Source organism: Amphiprion ocellaris, chromosome 16 (assembly GCF_022539595.1).
Source record: "Amphiprion ocellaris isolate individual 3 ecotype Okinawa chromosome 16, ASM2253959v1, whole genome shotgun sequence".
NCBI lineage: Eukaryota > Metazoa > Chordata > Actinopteri > Pomacentridae > Amphiprion > Amphiprion ocellaris.
The window spans coordinates 17,058,961-17,078,723 of NC_072781.1; the positions used below are offsets into that span (position 1 = coordinate 17,058,961).

A 19,763-nucleotide genomic window follows, 5' to 3' on the forward strand; every position below is an offset into this window, starting at 1 on the left:
TTCTTGCTAAAGCTGTATTGCCACGTTCACATACGCCCACAGCTGCTTTAATCTGAATCAAACAGTCATATGGTGCAAATACACATGACTTTATGTCTGTGGTAACAGCTAAAGCGTGTAACTTAACCGCTTCTTCCAACCACATCATTCTGATCAAAAATGCTTGCAGTATGACATTTAGAGGGCCTTTAAGTATTGGTTTAGTCTTGTTTCCAGTGTTTTGCATGTCTGTATCCTTGATTAGACTGTAATTAACATGATTTTTAGATGGATTTTCTATACAAAAAGAGAAACCATCCCTTTTGTAATTGTCCAATGACCTATAATCTCTAAACTATAACCAACCTGAATGACGTCAAGTCATTTGGGTGCATTAATGACATTTCAGTCACAATGTAGTAGCTAAAACCACTTTTAGGCTGGCAGAAAAGTGCATTTTGTGAGTTTTATTGGACCTTTAAAGCAGTTTGAACTGGTAACTGGTTATAATCTAGGACACAAAGCCGGTAAAGTAATGCAGAGATAAAAGGATAATTGCTCCTATGAATGGTAATTAGTTTATGACAGGTGATCACTTTCTGGCACAACACCGGCTCCTCCTTCAGTCTGCCTCATACAGCTTCATACCTGCAGATCCGCTCCTTGCAGTCTACAGTCCATGTACTTTTCCCACGCATATGACAGATCAGTCTGCTGTGGACTGGCCATGGCGTCCACACTTCCAGTCTGGACGTTGAAGAAGTCAGGATTTACTAAATTCTTCTGTGGGGTTCCTCTCTAATCCTCCAGCAGGCTGGAAGTGGCCTGGACAGCCCGAACGAAGCCCCAACTGTTCTCCTGGGTCTTTCATAGCAGGTTCATGCTTCACTGCGCTGCTTTGCCACTTTTAAATTAGGCTTCTGCAGAAAAATACAAAGTGTCAACGGTTAGCCAAACAGAATTAGCAGGCAAAGCCGCTTTTGCCCTTATCAGCGCACTCAAGACATACTAGCAATTAAATGTGACGCACTTGAACCCGACTTGAACCCGAAACTTCGGCCAGACGAGCCTGACACCACTGGAGTATTACCAAAACAAAACAGACTCTCGCAGTGCAGCAGCTAGCTTAGCTCGGTGTCTCATTGAACCTGCGTCAAGTCTGCAGGAAGATCGAGGGGACGCATTTCTGCTGAGGAGTCTTGTTTTCAAAATAAAAGTACCTAACGTGTTAGTAAAAAATATAACCTCACTAGACTAACAAACATTTCAGCTGTATTCTGACATGTACTCAATTCTCCTCTATTTTTTTTTTATTTTTTGCTTCTTAATTTATTTACTTAACAGATTTTTTGAGTTGGTAGTGTTAGGTAAAATTAAAAAATTATTGAAATGAATGGTCATGTCCATACTTACAAACTATACACAGTAAATACATTTAGCTATATAGCTAAAGCAAACACTAATGACATGTATAATTAAAAAGGTAAGTCATCAATAAAACAAAAACACTCTTCTAAACCAGACAGTTTGTTTATAAGTTGTAATGTTTGCATAGTAATTTTATTTTCCCTAAATTTAACACATATAGACATAAAAAAAAGTGTTTAATTTCTATGGCTTGCTATGACTCAAAAATGCTATCCACATTGTTACATAAACGTTTACAGATTTTTTTTTTTTACAATAAATTTGAAAAAAGTTAATAATAATATTAATTTATTAGCATTCATTGCACCATAAAAATATGTGTTGTTGTAAATTAGTGATCAGTCTGTTAAACAATAGACTTCACTTTGAAATTTTTTGTGTGAAGAATTCGTTTTGCTGATGTTATGTACCAAAAATGACGTAAACAATTCCTTTGAATGTTATCGCTGCTTCCAGCCTGAATTAACTGGTGTCAGAAAACGTTGCACTTTTATTCTGACAGCTACGCTTGATAACTGTGTTCACCATTGTAGCTAACTTAACCCCGACACACAAGCAGCCTCGATAACTTTAACCAAAATATCGAGATAAAAACCATATTAAAACCAAAGACCCAACACCTAATAACTACTACAGGCTATTTAGTTGATAATATTCGTATCCCCGTGTATTAGCTCTTTAGCTAACCGTCCTAATGTTAGCCGTTGTGCTGGTTGTTGCATCGCAGCTTCTTGTGTACAGCAGCTGTCAAAACTGCCTGACAGGGAAACGACACATCCTTAACGGTGTTTACCGAGACAAACCGACGGTCCGAGTGTAGCTGCAGCTTTCTTACGTTCATAATTTCCTATTTGAAGTGGGAAGAATGAATTTTTCATACATACCTTCGTTTCCCATAAATTAAAGCCAGCTAATGCTAGCCTCCGTCCAGCACTGCCTGAGTTGTTATATTTTAGCCCTCGGCAGTGACTGTAAGGAAGTCCCAAACGTACTGCCCCCTTCACTGCCTGCTCACCCAGTAGAACCAGACCAGGTACAACCAAATAGTCTATGGATAACTGAGAGACTGAAAATATTTTGTGATAATACACAAGTAGCCTTCCAACTTTCGTGCTACATTTGAGTTAAAGAGACTTCACGTGTTTAGGTCCTCTCAATATCAGTTTTTAGTCATCTGGGAAATATGAATACACAGATCTGATTTAATGTACAAACATTAAATATGACTGTGTTCAAACCTAAATCGATGTGATCAGTTAGATTTGTCCATGTTGGTCAAGCAAAAATCTTCCTCGCAGACAAATTTGAGGGTAAAATGCCACGGATTACATTAATGCTCTCAGCCGGTGACCTGCCCACAGACTGCTGCGCTGCTTCCTATTGGACAGCACACAAATGATTTCCCAATCAATCACTGCATTTCGTTTAGGGAATGGTGGTGCATTTGAGAATCACAGTAAAAACTCCAATGCACATGAGTACTGGTACCAGGGAAAGAAAAAGGTAAAGACCCTTTAAGTAATTTCTGAATTAGAACATTTTATAAGTGAAGTCAGTGAGTGTAATTTTCCCCCTTCTGGAAGTAAGAGCAGATGTTTTGATATTTCCAAAATAACTACTACACACAAGTTAAATGTTTATTCAGAAATCAAAGTAACAAAGTAAGTGTTGACCTGCATATTTACAAATGTTTTACTTATGTCTAAAGTTGTCAAAAAGAAAATGTAATCTCAAAATTTTAACAGTATTTTTGGTGCAGGAATGGGATCTCACGCATGTGTGTTTAAAAATTATTTATTGTTGCATATAAATTTGAGCTTGTACAATTACCCAAAGACCTATTCCAATGAAAATAATGAGTGAAATAAGCAGCAACCACCTTGGCTGAGCATTTCCACCTTAATGCTGCAGTGCACGCATGACAGGCTCAAAAACACAGATTCAAATTTCTGGGGTTTCCTTACATAGCAAACCTAAAGAACCAATCCTGTTGACTTGCAGAATGGGGCTTTCTGTATCATTAATCTTCTTCAGAAATGACTTCTGGTTTCAACTTGTACAGCTGAATGACCAGAGAGATACTTTCCATAATAATAATAATAATAATAATAATAATAATAATAATAATAATAATAATAATAATAATAATAATAATAATAATAATAATAATAATAATAATAAAGTTAGTTGGTTGACAGAGAAAATTATAATATATTCACAGGTAATTAATCATGTACGTAATTTCTCAAGAAAAAAGGGGCAAATTTCCTGAATTCACTGGTCAATAAGAATTTTCAGCATTTTGATTTTGGAATGTTAATTTTTATGTATTTTTTCAGAGTCTGTGCTAAATATTAGTAATCAGGGAGAGTAATATTTAATATTTGGAATATGGTTCCAGTAAAAAACGAAAATCCACTTGTCTAAATTTAGCAGCACAATACTTTGTCAAAATGGCTTTTTATTTTATGTATTGCATATGATTAATTAAAGGAGAACGTTACAACATTTATTCTTTGGCACTGATTGGCTGTTCCGCCTGATTTGTAACCAATCATATAGTGCTGTGGGCGGGACATTGCCTGAGATCACAGAGTTATGACAACAGACACAGAGGGATGATTGCATCAGAATCAAACCAGCACATTTTTTAATGATCTTATTTTTAGTGGAAATCTGTTTTTTAAAAACCCCAATACTGATAATCTGACGGGGAAAAAAATCAACCAAACTGATGACCAATCGAACCCTATTTTATTCCTATCACTTTGCATTTCCCCCTTTTCCTGACATCTTATTGGCCAAATGGTGATGGATTCATCAAGACAAGCAGATTAATCAATAATGAAAATAATTTTATGTTGCAGCTATAATGCGGACGTTTTGAGCAGGTCGGTTAACTCACATGAGGTAAAGTGACACATTTCCGAGTTCATTTGAAGTCCCTTAATGCACCACTGACGTAGCGTATCTCCCTCAGGATACAAACTACGGTGGGTGGCAGCTTTTCTTTTTTTCAATAGAGCAGAAACATCGCATTAACACAGTGCATTTTAGACTTCGGTCACTGCAAAACAACAAAGTAAACTCTTCTTTTCTTTACAGACAGGTTACAGAAGTACTTGTTAAGGAATATGACAGTCCTGGAGGTTATTTTGGGTAACTTTCTAATAATAAATTCGAAAAATGTACATGTGCCATCTACCAGACAGGTTTTTTTTTTCCCTTTTTAAATCAAGTCACTGTAAATACTGTTTCCCCAGGGTTAAATGTGACACATATTGCAACAAAATGCTAAATCAGTATTTGTCATAATCACTATCTAACACATGGTGTCACTATTGTTACACTACAGCCACAGAACGTAGGAGCCCAACCTGTTAGAAAAATGTTTATTCTTTTGCTGCCCAGCATGTAAACTCATCCCACCAGCTCGTACAGACGGTTTATTCCACAATAATACTTCCATGAGATAATTCAAACATGCCACAGTGTAACACAACCGACACGAGATAAGGTCACATATTGCTGTGATGAAGTTCACATTAAATACTGTATCCCTGGAGCTTTTATTCTCAGTTTATGTGCACTCAGGAAACATGGTAGTGTTTATATTTACAATTCTCAAAGGCGGATGTGATTTTTATAAGTGGGAAATGTAAAAAAAAACCCAAAAAACAAATGTAAATAAGCATAACACTAAGCAAACAAAGGCACATGAAGTTCGCCTCTGGTGTTCAGTGGCATTTGCAGCAGTTAGAATTTAGTAATGCTGAGTGGCTCCTAACTGGGGGTCAAACATCCGAAACAGTGTCGACTCTGAGAGCTCGGCCGCCTCTTTTTTCAGTACCCGGCGTCTCACTCCACGCAACCCACTGCGTTGTCCGGACACTTGCAGGAGCGGCCGGTCGGTGTGGCTAAACAGAGGTGAGTGCAGCCTCCGTTGTTCACAGCACAGTAGTTTTGTCCTGGCAGGCGGAAGAGAAACACTTTTTAATGTGGAAAATCTTTGGGCACTCATATGAATCACAAGCCACCATAGCAGGGGACAGCAGGAAACAGTCTCTTCACTGTTTGTTATACATTCAAGAAACATATCTGAGGGAAACATAGCAAACTCCAGATGTTGGAGGCCCTCTCCCTTGACGCCACATTCCCTGGCTTTATGCATGCAGCCTTATCTGGAAGGGAGGATGAAGCCTGGTGCTTCACTTAACCATTAGTCATTCCTTTGCTTAATAATAAATACTAGCTGCAGAATTCCTCCTGTTGCTTTCAGGTCAAGGAGTGAACCTGGGATTTTTCATGTTTTGCAGCATGCACTCAGAATTCTTTAGGGTGTAGAGGTCACAAATGTGGGCTGGTGGGTCCTGAAGAATAACAGATATGACTCAGAAGTATGACTGGCTCTTTAGTGGGGTGTTTTCATGCAAAAACACAAATTTAAATCAACATTTCGAAGAGCTACAGCCAATTTTCACAGGGAATACGTCAAACCCTCACAAGTGGTTTATTACCTGAAGGACACTGAGAATAAGCAGTGGCAATCCCGTACAATTTGGTCCGTTTCTGAGGCTGGAACTCATCTGACTCTCTGCCAGCATAGCGGTCTACTGCGACCACGGCATCCCTGTTGTAAACACAAACAGCACTACAGTTTAGCAATCTGGGACTCTCTCAGCTTGAGAAATCCCCAAGCCTTCTTGTGTTCTGTATAAAGTCTGTCAAGTATGAAAGGTCAGAGTGGGTTTGTTAGCCATAACCGACATAGTTTGTTGCAAATGGCTGAAGTGTGTCGCCTCCCCCACCACCACCACCAGCATCTCTCAAACCTTCTCTTGTAAGGCCAGATCACAGAGAGGCCCTGTGCAGGTCACTCACAGATGTCCGGGCTGAGAAATTGCAAGCAGCTGTCAATTTTTAGGAAACCTCCTCACCCCACACACGCACACGCACACGCACACGCACACGCACACGCACACGCACACGCACACGCACACGCACACACACACACACACACACACACACACACCCAACCCCCACTGCTTGGCAGTGGCTAAGGAGTAACTAACACAGAAGAGTCAGCAGCATGGGACGCCACCTCCACGCTTTCAGGGTGGGAGTATCTGAGCCAGGGAGAACATGAAGGGCCCATGTTTGAAGTGAGGGGAGCTTTTCGACCTTTGACCTACCCTCTCCTTCCTCTACCTTCACAGATCTGTGTTCTGACATTGCACAGTGGGCCACAGATAAAGGCTGCCTTATGCCCTTGATGTTACAACAACCTCTGGGTCCTGCTTATAACTAATTCCAACTGCATTAAAATCAAAGTACATAAGAACTTTGGCTTGGCTCTTATCAGAAAAATATGTGTGTAACAACCACAAATAAACACTAAATCAAGGATATCATTTACTGGAATAATAAAAAACTTAGTTTCAAACCTTCTCCAGTCAGTGTAGTAGATATTCTTCCCAAAAGATGTGATTCCAAAAGGGTATTGAATCCCTTCCAAAACCTTACTGCGGTCACCCCGGCCAGGATTCATGCACTCCATTTTATGTGTGCCTGCAGGCCATGAAGAGATTTTTCTCAGTGTTGATCACAAAGCAGACATAATTCTACAGATGAGTCATCTGTCTGAAATCTACCTGCGTCTGCCCAACAAAGCAGAGAACTCTGAGAGTCGTAAGTCAAGCCGTTCGGCAGGCCAAGATCGTCTTTAACCAGCACCCGCCTGTTGGATCCGTCCATGTAAGAGGTCTCTATCTTGGGGGCGTCCCGGTTCCAGTCAGCCCAGTAGAGATTCCTGTTGTAGGGACAGGTGTGGTGTGAGTTCACTATTAAATTTAGCATCAAACAGTGACAGGCTGCAAATCATTTAAATTGCTGGTAGTTTGTTAATCACTGTCAGTAATATCATCCTGCTCTATGATGTCTTTATGGTAAATACAAAGCTACAGCCAGCAGCCAGTTAGCTTAGCTTAGCAGACTAGAAAAAGAAGAGAAACAGCTGGCCTGGCTCCTTGACAAACTATCCACCTGAGCAGCCTAAACATTTTTTTTGTACAGCTAAAACAAATGAGATACAGTGTGTTAACTGATGAGCTCTAGAAGTGATGGTAGTTGGATTTCCCTGTTTTCAGTCTTCATGCTAGCTAAGCTAATCAGCTTGTGACTGCAGCTTCATATTTACTACGCTTACTTTCAGTAAAAACACAATTAAGTATATTCCCAAAATGTTGTATTCATTTTTAAAAACTGTACTCTAAAATCAGAACTTAAAATCTCTCTCTGGTCATTGTTTTAACCTCTAAAAACTCTTCTCTGCGTGTCAAAGTTAGGTATTTACAACATATTTTCCATGAAAATAATTGCTCCATACCTAAAAACGTCTTAGATGTAACTGTACATCATTGCCTTCTTTAGAATTAAAGGCTCTACGTAGTCCCTTCTTCTTTGTCTACCCAGCCCTCCACCGCTCCTGCAGCTCCAGCACACCAGCTCACCACAAGTTGAAATACTGATGTAATTCTGCCAGGCATACATGTTCCAACTGCTTACAGCTGCCTGAATCCATGCACTGAATTCCTGAGATAGAAATGCTCAGCCATGTGCTGACTGTCTAAAAACACCATATGGACATGCTAACAAGGTAAAAAGCTTGTTTTTCATCATAGATGGGTCTTTTAAAACTGATAGATTTACATGTAAAACGTGTTTCTAAATGTATAAATGAATTTTATATTGTAGAGTTTCCTAGAGATCAGTGTCTAACTCACTATATGTTCAAGAAACAAGCTAGTAAAAGCTTTCTGTAATATCTTACACACCCATTGGCTGGGTCAGTGATGATAGCACGGGGGTTGACGAGATCAGTGTCAACAATGACACGTCGCTGAGACCCATCCAGAGACGCCACCTCAATCCGATCCTTCACAGAGTCCGTCCAGAACATAGTCCGCCCCAAGTGGTCAATAGCAATACCCTCTGGGCTGCCCAGATCTGTTTAGAAGACAAATTTTCTAGCTTCTTTACTCCATAAAAACAGTCTTCTGATTCAAAAACAACTGGAAATGAAACAGAAACAGTCCAGTGAAGAATAAAAGTAACAGTACCTGATTTAATGACAGCAGTGGGGTCTCCACCCTGGATGTTGGCCCTGCTGATGGAGGGAGATGTGATTTCTGTCCAGTAAACCATTTTCTCCACGCAGTCATAGGCCACTCCAATGATTACCTTCTCCTGTGGAGGGGCCAGAAACCAACAAGTTCTAAAGTGCACTTTCTCCAAAAAAAGACTAGTCAGGAACAAAAACATGGAGCAGATGTGTTTTCTGACATTGATGTCTAGACGATAATCCAAACAAACTGAGCCGCACACTCAGCATGAGAGAGTCGACCAGACTTCGGGCCAGCTGGTTTGGAAATCAGCATAACAAGAAATGGAGATTGCAATTCCAAAGATGTCGGACTGATGTTAGTAATTAGTGTGAATGTCACCATATGCCTCCAATAAAGTGCAAGCCTTGAATGCATGCAGCAGATGGGAAAGGCACAGAGCTAGAGCAAGAATTAGTACAAGTGAACGTGAACAGACCGAAGCAGGAGGCTGAGCTGATGTTGTATATACAGTCAAGAAATCCTTTAAATACTGTGGTTGTTGTTGATTGTTTCCTCTTGTATAATCTTAACGGTACAAACTGGAAGCTGTGCCAGGGGTTAATTCAGAGCTGCTATCTTGTTAAAACTTCTGAGCGTTCGTCAGATGAAAGTCCAGTTAAATATTTCCTTTTATGATGTCGTAACACACATTTAAAGCAAAAAGATTTTCTTAAACGGTAGAAATAAAACCGCAGAAGTTGAAGTAATACAAAAAGGGATCACACAAATCCTCCTAAACTTCCTGTCTTAAGGACAAGCATATTGAGAGGAGCTTACAGGGAGATGGAGGACAGCCTTGGCACCGTCCTTTTTCATATCATAACCCTCCAGTGGGACGTGCTCTATCCTGCCGCTCTGGGCAAACAACAGGTGTGTCCCTGGGGGCAGGGCATCGACATCGGGTCGAGGCCGGGGTCCCACAGGTGGAGGCACGCCACCGTTTTCAATACCTAATTGACACAAGCAGAGAAACATGAAACATCAGGAGTCTTATGATGAGAAAACCAACCTCAGATCAGATCAGCAGTTGAAAGCTTTCCTGGATCTTCCTCAAATGTTTGCATGCTGCTCATTTGTGCTGCATATTTTGCCTTTTATCACACTCTGAGTAAAACTGTGGTCTCTTTATGCTGAGCGGTACACATGTGATTTACTCACACATTGGTCTGCTGCCAGGTCCGGAGCGAGTCCCAGGAATCTCTTGCCCGTTTCGGTCCACGCACCAGCAGTGTCCCGTGCTGTCATGGCACTGCATGGGGTTATAGGCACCGTTCTCATCACATGTTGGGATATACTGGCCAACAGGAGGCCGAGGGCCCCGTGGACCGAACTCTGTCACTCCCAGCAGACTGTCTCTGTGGGTCTCACATTGTGTTTTTGTCCTTTCTGGAAAGAAGAATGAAAAATGAGCTCCAGAGTGCACACAGACACTTTGCAACAATATCACAAATGTATTCAGAGGCTAATTCCTAATTCGTTTTTGTGTTCTGTTCTTAAATTCAGCTGTCCAAAAATTCCCACATCCCTCATAAGGCTTGATAAATTCCTTTTTCTATCCAGGAGAAAATGAAAAACAGGTTCCAGCTGGCACCAATACACTCTGGCGAGGAATTCATTTCCAAACACCCCTCTTGGCCAAATGTGTGGAATAAAAAAGTTGTGAATGAAAATGATCGGTTTTTCTATTTATTTTTTATTGTGTCTGCGACTACATCAAAGAATATTATTACCAAACTGTCTGAACTGCCATGACTGACACCCAAAATAAACTTGTAGTAGCTCAGACTTGATATCAGTTACCAGGGAGAATATAAAATCAAGCCAACTGGCAATCATTAAATGAGATGTTTGTTTGCTTGTCAGAAAGTGATTTACCTGAAGAGCAGGAGAAGCCGTCGCCATAGTAACCTGGCCTGCATTGGCAGGTAAATGATCCCTGGGTGTTAATACACACAGCGTCCTGATGGCACCTGCCTGGCTGGCACTCATCTATGTCTTCAGGCAGGAAAGAAGAGGGTGAGTGAGGACAGAGCAGAACTGCATCATCTAAAATACTTTCTGCAAGTAAAATTAGTTGAGTTTTTTTTTTAATCATCACAGATCTGCAGGTTAAGCTGGGTCAGCTTGTCCCTTAAACCGTAGGAAGAATGGAAAATATCAATGAGCACTATGGAGAAACAGCAATAAAAAAAAAACAACTACACATAGCAACAGGACCTCTGAAATGTCCATCTGCTTTTGATATTCCACCATTCAATCACTGCAGATGTTTTATGTAACCAGACTCACCTCCCGCAGTCCTGAGCAGATGGTTTAACAATTACAGTCCTTCAAATCCATGTAACAGATTCAAAATGTTAATACGATTTTGGACTGAGCTGTATCTTTCAGGAAGTCAGTAGTTTCAGCAACTTTATCATCACAAAACGATAAGGCAGTTGTGAGGAGGGTCTTATTTTTTACTGAACAAGAGTCCAAAGTCAACAAACATTCAATTTAGGCAGGGAATAGCAGCAAAACATCACATTTGAGAACATGTGACTGCCATTTTTTGGTGGAAATTTTGCTAGGAATAATTACTTAAATATTTATTAAATCATAAATATGATTGCCAATTAATTTTCTTTTAATCACCTGATCGATTTAAAATGGAGCCGGCAATTCTAATTAAATATACTTCTTGTCATTGCTCTGCAAAAAGGAAAGACACCAAGTGGCTAGGAACGATCCACCCAGCACTATTCATTTGCCCTGTGCTCAGGGCTGGAGCAAAGAAAAGGAGAGGGAAAATAGGTGAAAAGGTTGCAGTGGGAGCAAAAACAGAAGACAGATCTGGCAAAAGTTCATTATTTAAATATGGAAACTGGCTAAATATTGATGATCTTTCCCCAGAATCACAGACTTCACCTTTATTAAATTGTGTCATCTCTGCCACCATCTATAAGAAATTGGTGGACTAACAAATGTCTAATAATAGTATGATAACAAACACTTACGCTAGATGCTAAAACGAATTATGGAAAATGTACCATGAACACTGTAATTTACTGGCTTTGAATTTAATGCTATAAATGCTTAGCAATGCAGTTTTCAGAAACCTTCAAATAAGGCGGACATTCTGTAACCTACAATCTGAAAGCATGCTGTTTATTAATGTCTCTTTGTAGTACCTTCACAGACTCTACCATCTCCTATGAACCCTGGTAGACAGGAGCAAATGTAGGATGATCCTCCAGTGTAGCTGCACTGAGCGCGCTCAGGGATGTCACAGGTGTGGGTGCCTTCCTCACAGGGGTCCACCGGTCGATTAACCTCTGAGGAGAAGAAGAAGGACAGATGGGAATTACTACTGTTTTCTTATTACAGCTTATCCAGACAGAGCCAGGCAAGATGTTCTCAGCCTATGATGAACAAGTCATGAGAGTGGTATCAATGGCAAACAAGCATGTTTGACAAAATGTCGAACTATTCATTTAAAATATACAGTTATAGCTGGTGACAGGAAAGAGACAAGATGAGAAAATAAATAAGAAGTCGCACTAATATTGCACTCCTTTTCACAATCTTCCCAAAACATGCATTTTTACATATTTTGCAATCAGACATGCAGCCAAAAACCTAATTACACTTTCTACTGTGATGATCTTCCTGCACCACAGTCACTGTATGTGTTTGCTTATGATTAGTAGGCAAGCATGTGTTTATCTTGCCCACCCTGCTCTGTTTAATATTTTAATGCATTTTATTACAGTTTATGTCTGAACCGCTACATCCCAAACCACCAGGTGAGATTTACCCAATATGTAATTGTACTAGACAGCACACAAACACCACTTACCAACGCAGGTCTGCCCGTCACCGCCGAACTGATACCCATCTTCACATTCACAGCGGAAGGTCCCGGGCTGGTTGTTGCAAATGGCATTAGGGCCACAGATCTGAGGGTTCTCTCTGCATTCATCAATGTCTGGTAAAGAGAGCATCCGGTTAGCATATGCTAATAACTCCCACATTAGGTTGACATTTGAGTTCTGACGTCTGGATCTGTCAAATCAGTGTCCGTCATTATCAGATGTTGGGGGATCAAAGAACAGAGCTTGATTAGATTTCCTAATTGTCTAAAGATAGCATCTGTCTGAAATGCTTCCTTCCTTTTTCTACTGTGTGTGCTTTTTCCTGTTTGGTCTCTAATGCAAAGGACTTTTAGATGTATTGAGTGTGGGCTGGGAACGAGGACCCGGCTGGTTATAGTTTTTCCTTTGCTAATTGGCAAGATAGTGCAGTTCCCCAGGAAGGAAGGCTTTAGAAAATCGGGGTTAATTTAATAACGGGTCTCAAGGAGATATGGAAACTGTTTGATTTCCTCTGTCGGACAGAATCCATAGGATACCACATCCTTTTTACTGCCTCAAACAGTGGAAACATTTCTTACCGTAACATGTGCGCCCATCTCCGTTGAAACCAGCAGCACACTGGCAAGTGAACTGGGTTCCCTCTCCGGGTCTGCAGACTGCGTTGGTGTCACAGCCGTGTCTTCCAGTGAAACATGGGTTCTCCACCGGCTCCCCTCCTGAGAAAGGAAGGAGTAGCCCAGTTTGATTACTATAGTATTTCCTTTTTTCTTGGTCAGGATGTCATGTTTTGTGCAGCAGGAAGGAAGGAAGCTCAGACCAAAACAGACAGACTAAACAAGCTCCAAGTCCTCACCGTTGACATCACCGATCTTGTTGCTCATGGCGAACCGGATGAGTTCATTATTAGCGTCGTACATGGCAAAGACCTGGTCCACGCTGAGCATCTGGGTAGGTTTAATGTCTCTCATAGCTTCACCGTGCTGGCAGCTCTGGAAGGTGATGGTCTGACGCCACTGATAGGTCCTGGTGTCAGTGGATCCATCAGGCAGGCTTACTACATAGTCCCGAGTGGAGGATGAGGTGATCACTGAGATTTAAGACAGACAGTTAGGAAACAGATGGAATCTTTAGGTTAAGAAATTAAACATTGATTCTTTGTTCAAGCAGTGTCTTACAGTTGTTGCTGTACTGGTAGATCTCAGAGTAAGGGTCGATCTGCACCGTGGAGCCGGGAGGCACCTCAGGGACCCGACCCTCCAATGTGGTGCTCACTGCCAGGTGGTCGTGCTCGTCGATGCCTTTGAACTCCTGCCTGATGGTCAGCTTCTCATTCCCTGGCACAAAGGTCACCTCAGCCTGCCGTGTGAACTCCCCCCCTTCAGAGGACGGAGAAGAGGAGGTTAACTCTAAGACCCTGGCCCTGGATGAACTTTGGCTCACTGGCTTCTGTCACAGCTGAGGTAATGTGAGGGGAATTCAGCTGGACAGCGAGCGGGGCTGCAGCTGTATGTGTGTTTGCAGCAGCTGTGACATTTGTTTACGAGATTTATGCTTTCTACGATCATCGGTTTTCTAAACACATGAAGGCTGGAAAAAAAAACGAAAAAAAAACAAGAAGCTTCTGACTGTCACATTATTAGATGCTGTTAAAGCAGCTTTTTCTCTCACCGATAATACTGAAGCCGTTCCTGAAGCCGGGCTGCTCCAGAGCAAAGGCCCACCCGATCACACCACCGAGGGCGGTGAGGGGCTGCAGAGAGGGTCCAACAGTATAAGGGATGTCGCTGATGGCGACGTAGGATCGGCCGTCGTTTACCACAACGTAGGAGTGCAGATCGTTGCTGCTGAACTCCACTGGAGAAGGAGAGTTGCCCACAAACACTTTTCCATGTACTTTACCATTCATCCTCTGTGGCTTCCCTGTAAAAACAAACCAAATCCATCAACGTTAGCAGGGAAAAGAGCAAACAAACATTGCAGCTGGATCCATTTATTCGGCCCATTTGTTCAAATTAATGTTAGGGGCTGTGAAAGGGGCATTCGTAGAAGAATTTAGAAATAAGAAATGGGAGAGTGAAATTGAAACAGAGCTGCTAAAAGGTTTTCTGTCGCATTTACACATTGGGCAGCTACCAAGAAGAATTTACAAATTAAGTCCTGGACAAAACTTTAAATTGTTCCACAGTTGTTTTTCTAAAAGCTAGCTTCACTCTGTCAGTGTGTATTCTAACTTTCTGTAGTGTGTTTTACACAGGCTGGGTAAGACATTAAAAGGTTTGATTGTAGTAGTCCAGCAAAGGTTTTACCCACAATTCATCATTTTAAAAATGTTCTAAGTGTAATGATATTAGTAAAACAGTGGAAGCAGAAACTTACCCTCGGCCACACACTGTATCCCATTGCCATAGAAGCCCGGCCTGCAGTGGCAGCAGTATCCGCTGGAGTAGTCCCTGCAGTCAGCAAACTGGGAGCACTTATTTCTGTTGTTCGCACAGGTCCCAAGATTGTATGAGAACACTGAAAACATGGAAAATAAGAGCATTAAATAAATTCCAGGTCTTAATAGCAAAAATAAGAGCAGTGAGAATATCCCTGGAACAGCTAATAAATACTGAAAAAAACATATATAATAATAATAATAATAATAATAATAATAATAATAATAATAATAATAATAATAATAATAATCAGTATATATAAACAATAAAATTCTCAGTACCAAAATTAAGAGCAGTTAGAAAATCACTGAACCAGCTAATGTACACTAAGAAAAGTAGTTTTATTTTTACATCAAGCACCTGTGGCTCAGGAGGCACAGCGAGTCGTCCACTGATCCCAGTGTTAGTGGTTTGATCCCCAGCTCCTTTAATCCAAATACCAGTTGTCCTGACACTGGAGCCTTTACATAACAGTTTCCCGCCACCCGTCAATGTGGGTGAATGACGGATGCATTGTAAAGAGTTCTGGGACCATCCAGCTGTTAAAACACTCTGGTGAGATGTAATATCCTAAATGTCAGAAATTCCTAATGTAACTTTTCCCATATGTCTCATATTGTGTCCTTTGGGCCATAAACCAGACGTTAATATTGAGGTCACAGCTCAGCTCTGGTTATTGGGTTGCTCATGAGGCTAAAGACTCCTTAAACACTCTTGTAAACTGGAAGGAGTGTAAACCTTAAAAAAAGGAATAATAAATAAAACAAAACTTACTCATAAAGATCCAGGAAATCCTTGAATTTGTTGGGTTTTCATATATATTATTGTAGGTTGAAACTTTCATTCTCCCTTGGTCAGGCTAATGTTTATAATTAATAATACTGTGGGATATTAACATTAATATTTATTATAGTCAGTTAAAGTAGTATTTTATATCATTTTTGTAGAGTTTCAATCCCTAATATTTAAATTACTCAAGTAAATTCACATCATAGATAACACTGTGGGGTCTTTGTTTCAATATTAATACTTGTTTGGTTAATTCATAACATTAACCATATTTTTCTACTTTAAGGCACTTTGGCTCAATGGCTGTTGCTTTAAATGTGATTTATAAATATTTGCCACTTGACTTGATTTGACTAAACCAGTTTGTTTAATGGGATTTGTGGCTTAAGGAACACTTGGATTGAAAATGTAACTGGCAGCCTGCTTGACTTTGATAAAGGCCTGAAGAACTGCAGGAATACTGTTTGCTAGCTCCAAATTATATATGGTTGAGATTATTTGTTTATTTTTTTTTTAGCTTTTAAAATTCTATTCATATTTTTATTGTTTGTGGGTCTGCTTGGCTTAAAGTAATGGCGATACATTCTCTGACTACTATTTATAAGAGCTCCTATTTTACAGGCCTCTCCAACCCATGACCTTTTCTTAGTTTCCTGATAAATAAAAACATTAATACAGAATAATAAAACTCTAAATAGGAGACAAAACTAAAGCACCTCATAAAGGCAGTCATTTTTCATTTTTGACACATACAGCAAAATTACACTCAATCTGAGGCCTTTCTGCCACCGTACTTGCAGTATCCATGGAAGTGGCACATACTACCTCGTCATAATATTGGGCCTGGAGCTGTGACTCACCATCCACATTTATATCTGTGTCGTCCACCACCACCACTTCTGGGTTCTCAGGTTGATGCGGTTGGTACTGAACTGGATGGACTTCAATTGGTTCCGCCTCCACCTGATAAGGAGGGTATTCTACTTGTCCGTCGGTATATACAGGCCTTCTTGCATCAGCGTCCTCGTGGCCCCCTGAGGCCTGTGCTGGGGCCTCAGTGGGCAGATCAGTGACTTCACCTGGAGCCACATTGGTGAAATAGGGAGAAGTTCCAATTTCATACACCCATACGCCCCGCTGACCAGAGTTCGTCTCCCTGAGACAGGCAAAGAGGCAAAGATACGTTTCTACGTTTGAAACACATCTTCAATAATAGTTGCTAATGTTAGGCAGGGAAGTGCACATTGGTTATAAATGGTGTTCTGTCTGTTGACTTACTCTGCTAAAGCTCTCACAGTTTCTTCTTCATCAGTGGTGGTGCGGTAATATGGTCCCTGACGGGAAAGCAGGAATCCTCGAACCAAACCTTTACTGAAGCCAGCATGCATGACCGCATTAGTATCTCCTGCAGGAGTGGAGGTAAATTGTATCCCATCTCTAGCATACAGGACGATAGCGTACGAGGCGGTCTCCAGGGATGCGAGAACCAACTGGAAGGTGTTTCTCTGAGTGATAAAACATTAGAGAGGATATAAGTTTAGCAGTTCTACCCGAGAATACTTGAATAATCATGCCTTGCTCACCTTCTTTGGGGCGCCATCCCCTCTGGTATGAGGTTCATGAGTGGCGACATCAGCCCAGGTGATCACCACAGCATGAGTGGGATCCACTTCATCATCCTCAGGGAAGGCTCTGTTGATGTGTTCAGCAGCTCGACGCAGAACATCAGGACTGGAGTCTTCACGGAAGTAAACCTTCCCAACACCATCATTTGTGTCCAAGTCTCCTTGCAGAGCTGCAATCATGCCAAATTTTGCAGGCATTTTGCCGAGATATGTTGCCTCGCTGGTCGGCTCTGCAGTGGCAACAAAACCATTGGAGTTGATCTGAAATTAAAGGCTAGTTTAGACAACAGGAAATGAGATACCTGTGACACTGTACGACTTCTTTATGGCACAGTTATAAGTGTTTCACAGCAGAGGCAGACCCAGTTTGGTGTGACCCACTTTGATCTTTATTCCAAACTCATTAGACTAATGAGCCGAGTGAGCTGTCATGTACCAGCAAAGCACCAATGAACAAACAGAATGGCATTTAATGCAAATTTTACAAACTTCTAATAGTTTAATGAGAACACCTGCAAAGCTTGTAAAGAAAGAAAAACCTGAGCTCACGTCAAAAACACACACACACACACACACACACTGCACATGGGGCTCCTTCACTTCCTGACCAAAGGAAAACAAGAGCACTATTCCTGGCCCGGGCTGTACAGTTTCCTGTCCTTCCCCTGACAAGTAGCCCCAGAGAGTCCGAATTTTGCACGCTAATCTTCATTACAGAAACATCCTGCTGAAGTTGAAGATAGAGCTGGGAAAATGATCAGTGAATCTGCTCTAACAGACGTAGCGCAGAGAGAGATCTCTAAAAGTAGTGGTTAGGTGCTCCATGAAATGTGAATCACACTCACGAGGATGTGATGAAAACCCCTGACCTGAGAAATAATTAGAGAATTTTTTTTTTCTTTTTTCTGTAACCACATGTGGAGTGAAACGCCACAGGGCACAGACAGTTCAGGGCAGACGGTCTCTGAAATGAAAATCTTTAGGCCATCTTGAGTGTAGGAGTATATATGTTTGTGGCTAGTGATGCAAACATAACTTGGAGGTAGTCAGCGAAGGGAAAAACCCCAAAGGGTGATTGTTTGAACAAGGAATTCAATATTTAATATAAGCTTTTGACTCATGGGTTAACCACGACTTTCTGTCTCAAATAACAAGTCTGCTTGATGGGTGAGACTGGATGTTGCTGTAACATTACTGACAAATAAATTTCACTGATTATAAAATAAAGTTATCAATTAAGTGTTGCAACACCTTGATGTAAAACTAGAATTATCTATAAACAAAGAAACAACGATAACTCCAGCAAGTAGCCTCTATCATCTGTTAAAGTCTACATGAGGAAAACATGTGCAGAGCTTTGGCAAAGGTTAAGTCTCTGCCACTGTAATTGCTCTCTGATAGCACATTATCCACACGCAGCACAATTAAAACAGAGAAGCTGCACTTTTCTTTGAAAGCAGAATTACAGGGAATAAAGGGCTGTTTGTTTGTCCGACACAATGGTGTAGCTTCATTTAAAAAGCTCCACAGGGCAACAGTTAAAAAGCCTGGCAAATGATAACCACATGAAGTCTTCAAGGATGAATTCTAAACCTATATATGTAGGTCACATATGTATCTTTTAGAGACCATATTGTTATGTTACATCACTAGACTTTTTGGGTGGATTGCAAAACAAGCTTCCTCGAGTTCTTCGGTCAACAGTAAAATGATAACCTCCAGGGAGCCAGTAAGAATGCACAGACATACATTCCACAAGATAGAGCAGCTTCATGATAAGTAAATCAATATTTATACATCTCCCAGTTGGACAGAAAAACTCAGACCCCACCGGAGCTATATTTTGCAACTTCCAGGAATTGTTTAAAGTTGTAACTACTGACCCCCTTCCAGTTTCTAGTTAGGCGCAATTGCGCAAAATCGATGTCCAGTCGACTGTGACCAGTAAATCCCAAGCTTTGGTCTTTTTCTTACTATGAAAGTGGAGCAACTTTTAAAGTCAACTTACAAATATGCTGTCAAAAGTGCCATCATAAAACAGAACTGGCTGGCTCAGTTCAAGTTGGTGCGTCTGGTCATTCCCGGCTTCCAGTAACTGGTCTCTTGCGCTCGGACCGAAGGGGAAAAGTTCGTCTCGCCTTATGCTCTGCACCGAGGCCAGGAATCCCAGAAAACTCGCACATACGAGCCATCCTTGCTTCTGCCAACCCATTCTTCGTCCTTCTGAGGCGGCTGAGCAGTCCTGAGTTAGAGGATGGGTGTGGGCGGAGCACAGAACTCACTAAAACAAATTCCTGGAATGATGTGGTGGAAGGCTGGCATGCTCTGGGTCAGTTTGGTGGTGCACATAAAGAGACATGAGCTGAAAGGGTTCACCGAGGATGGAATTAAGCACTGAGATGAAAAGGGTCATTTTCACATCCTTTTATTTAGAATTTTGAAACTGGTTGTTTCACTGTTGCCAATACAGTAGAAAGCAGCAGGCTG

At 41.1% G+C, this 19,763-nt stretch overlaps 2 protein-coding genes across 4 annotated transcripts in view; both read right to left on the minus strand.

Annotated features, from left to right (window-relative positions):
• Nucleotides 1-1,266, minus strand: part of lyst (lysosomal trafficking regulator) — a 59,222-nt gene extending 57,956 nt beyond the window's left edge. Inside the window, exons 1-2 of one of the 3 annotated variants that reach the window (XM_055018609.1) lie at nt 1,010-1,266; nt 628-899 (exon numbers count right to left, since the gene is read on the minus strand). In XM_055018609.1, coding sequence (XP_054874584.1) covers nt 628-708 — 81 coding nt within the window. In that variant the 5' untranslated portion in view covers nt 709-899; nt 1,010-1,266. The remainder of the gene's footprint in view (nt 1-627; nt 900-1,009) is intronic. The other 2 variants (XM_055018608.1, XM_055018610.1) reach the window with 2 other exon arrangements.
• Nucleotides 1,267-4,785: 3,519 nt separating this feature from the next.
• On the minus strand, nt 4,786-19,507 carry nid1a (nidogen 1a). Its single transcript, XM_023278008.3, has 20 exons — nt 19,285-19,507; nt 17,235-17,537; nt 16,930-17,156; nt 16,512-16,807; nt 14,801-14,941; nt 14,093-14,344; nt 13,600-13,800; nt 13,278-13,511; nt 13,003-13,140; nt 12,409-12,537; nt 11,741-11,884; nt 10,446-10,565; nt 9,729-9,956; nt 9,348-9,520; nt 8,526-8,652; nt 8,241-8,412; nt 7,059-7,216; nt 6,852-6,975; nt 5,925-6,037; nt 4,786-5,375 (listed from the first exon to the last, which is right to left on the minus strand). Exons 1-20 carry the CDS (start codon nt 19,486-19,488, stop codon nt 5,266-5,268), a joined length of 3,594 nt encoding a protein of 1,197 aa, XP_023133776.2. The 5' UTR covers nt 19,489-19,507; the 3' UTR covers nt 4,786-5,265.
• Between the last annotated feature and the right edge of the window lie 256 nt (nt 19,508-19,763).

Bases quoted from the DNA above. Each gene is read 5' to 3' on its own strand.
- nid1a (XM_023278008.3), bottom strand. From the start codon at position 19,488: ATGGGTTGGCAGAAGCAAGGATGGCTCGTATGTGCGAGTTTTCTGGGA. The intron at 17,538-19,284 runs GTAAGTTGACTT...CTTTAATTTCAG, and splicing joins GCACTTTTGACAGCATATTT to ATCAACTCCAATGGTTTTGT. The intron at 9,957-10,445 runs GTAAATCACTTT...TCTTCTTTCCAG, and splicing joins CGGCTTCTCCTGCTCTTCAG to AAAGGACAAAAACACAATGT.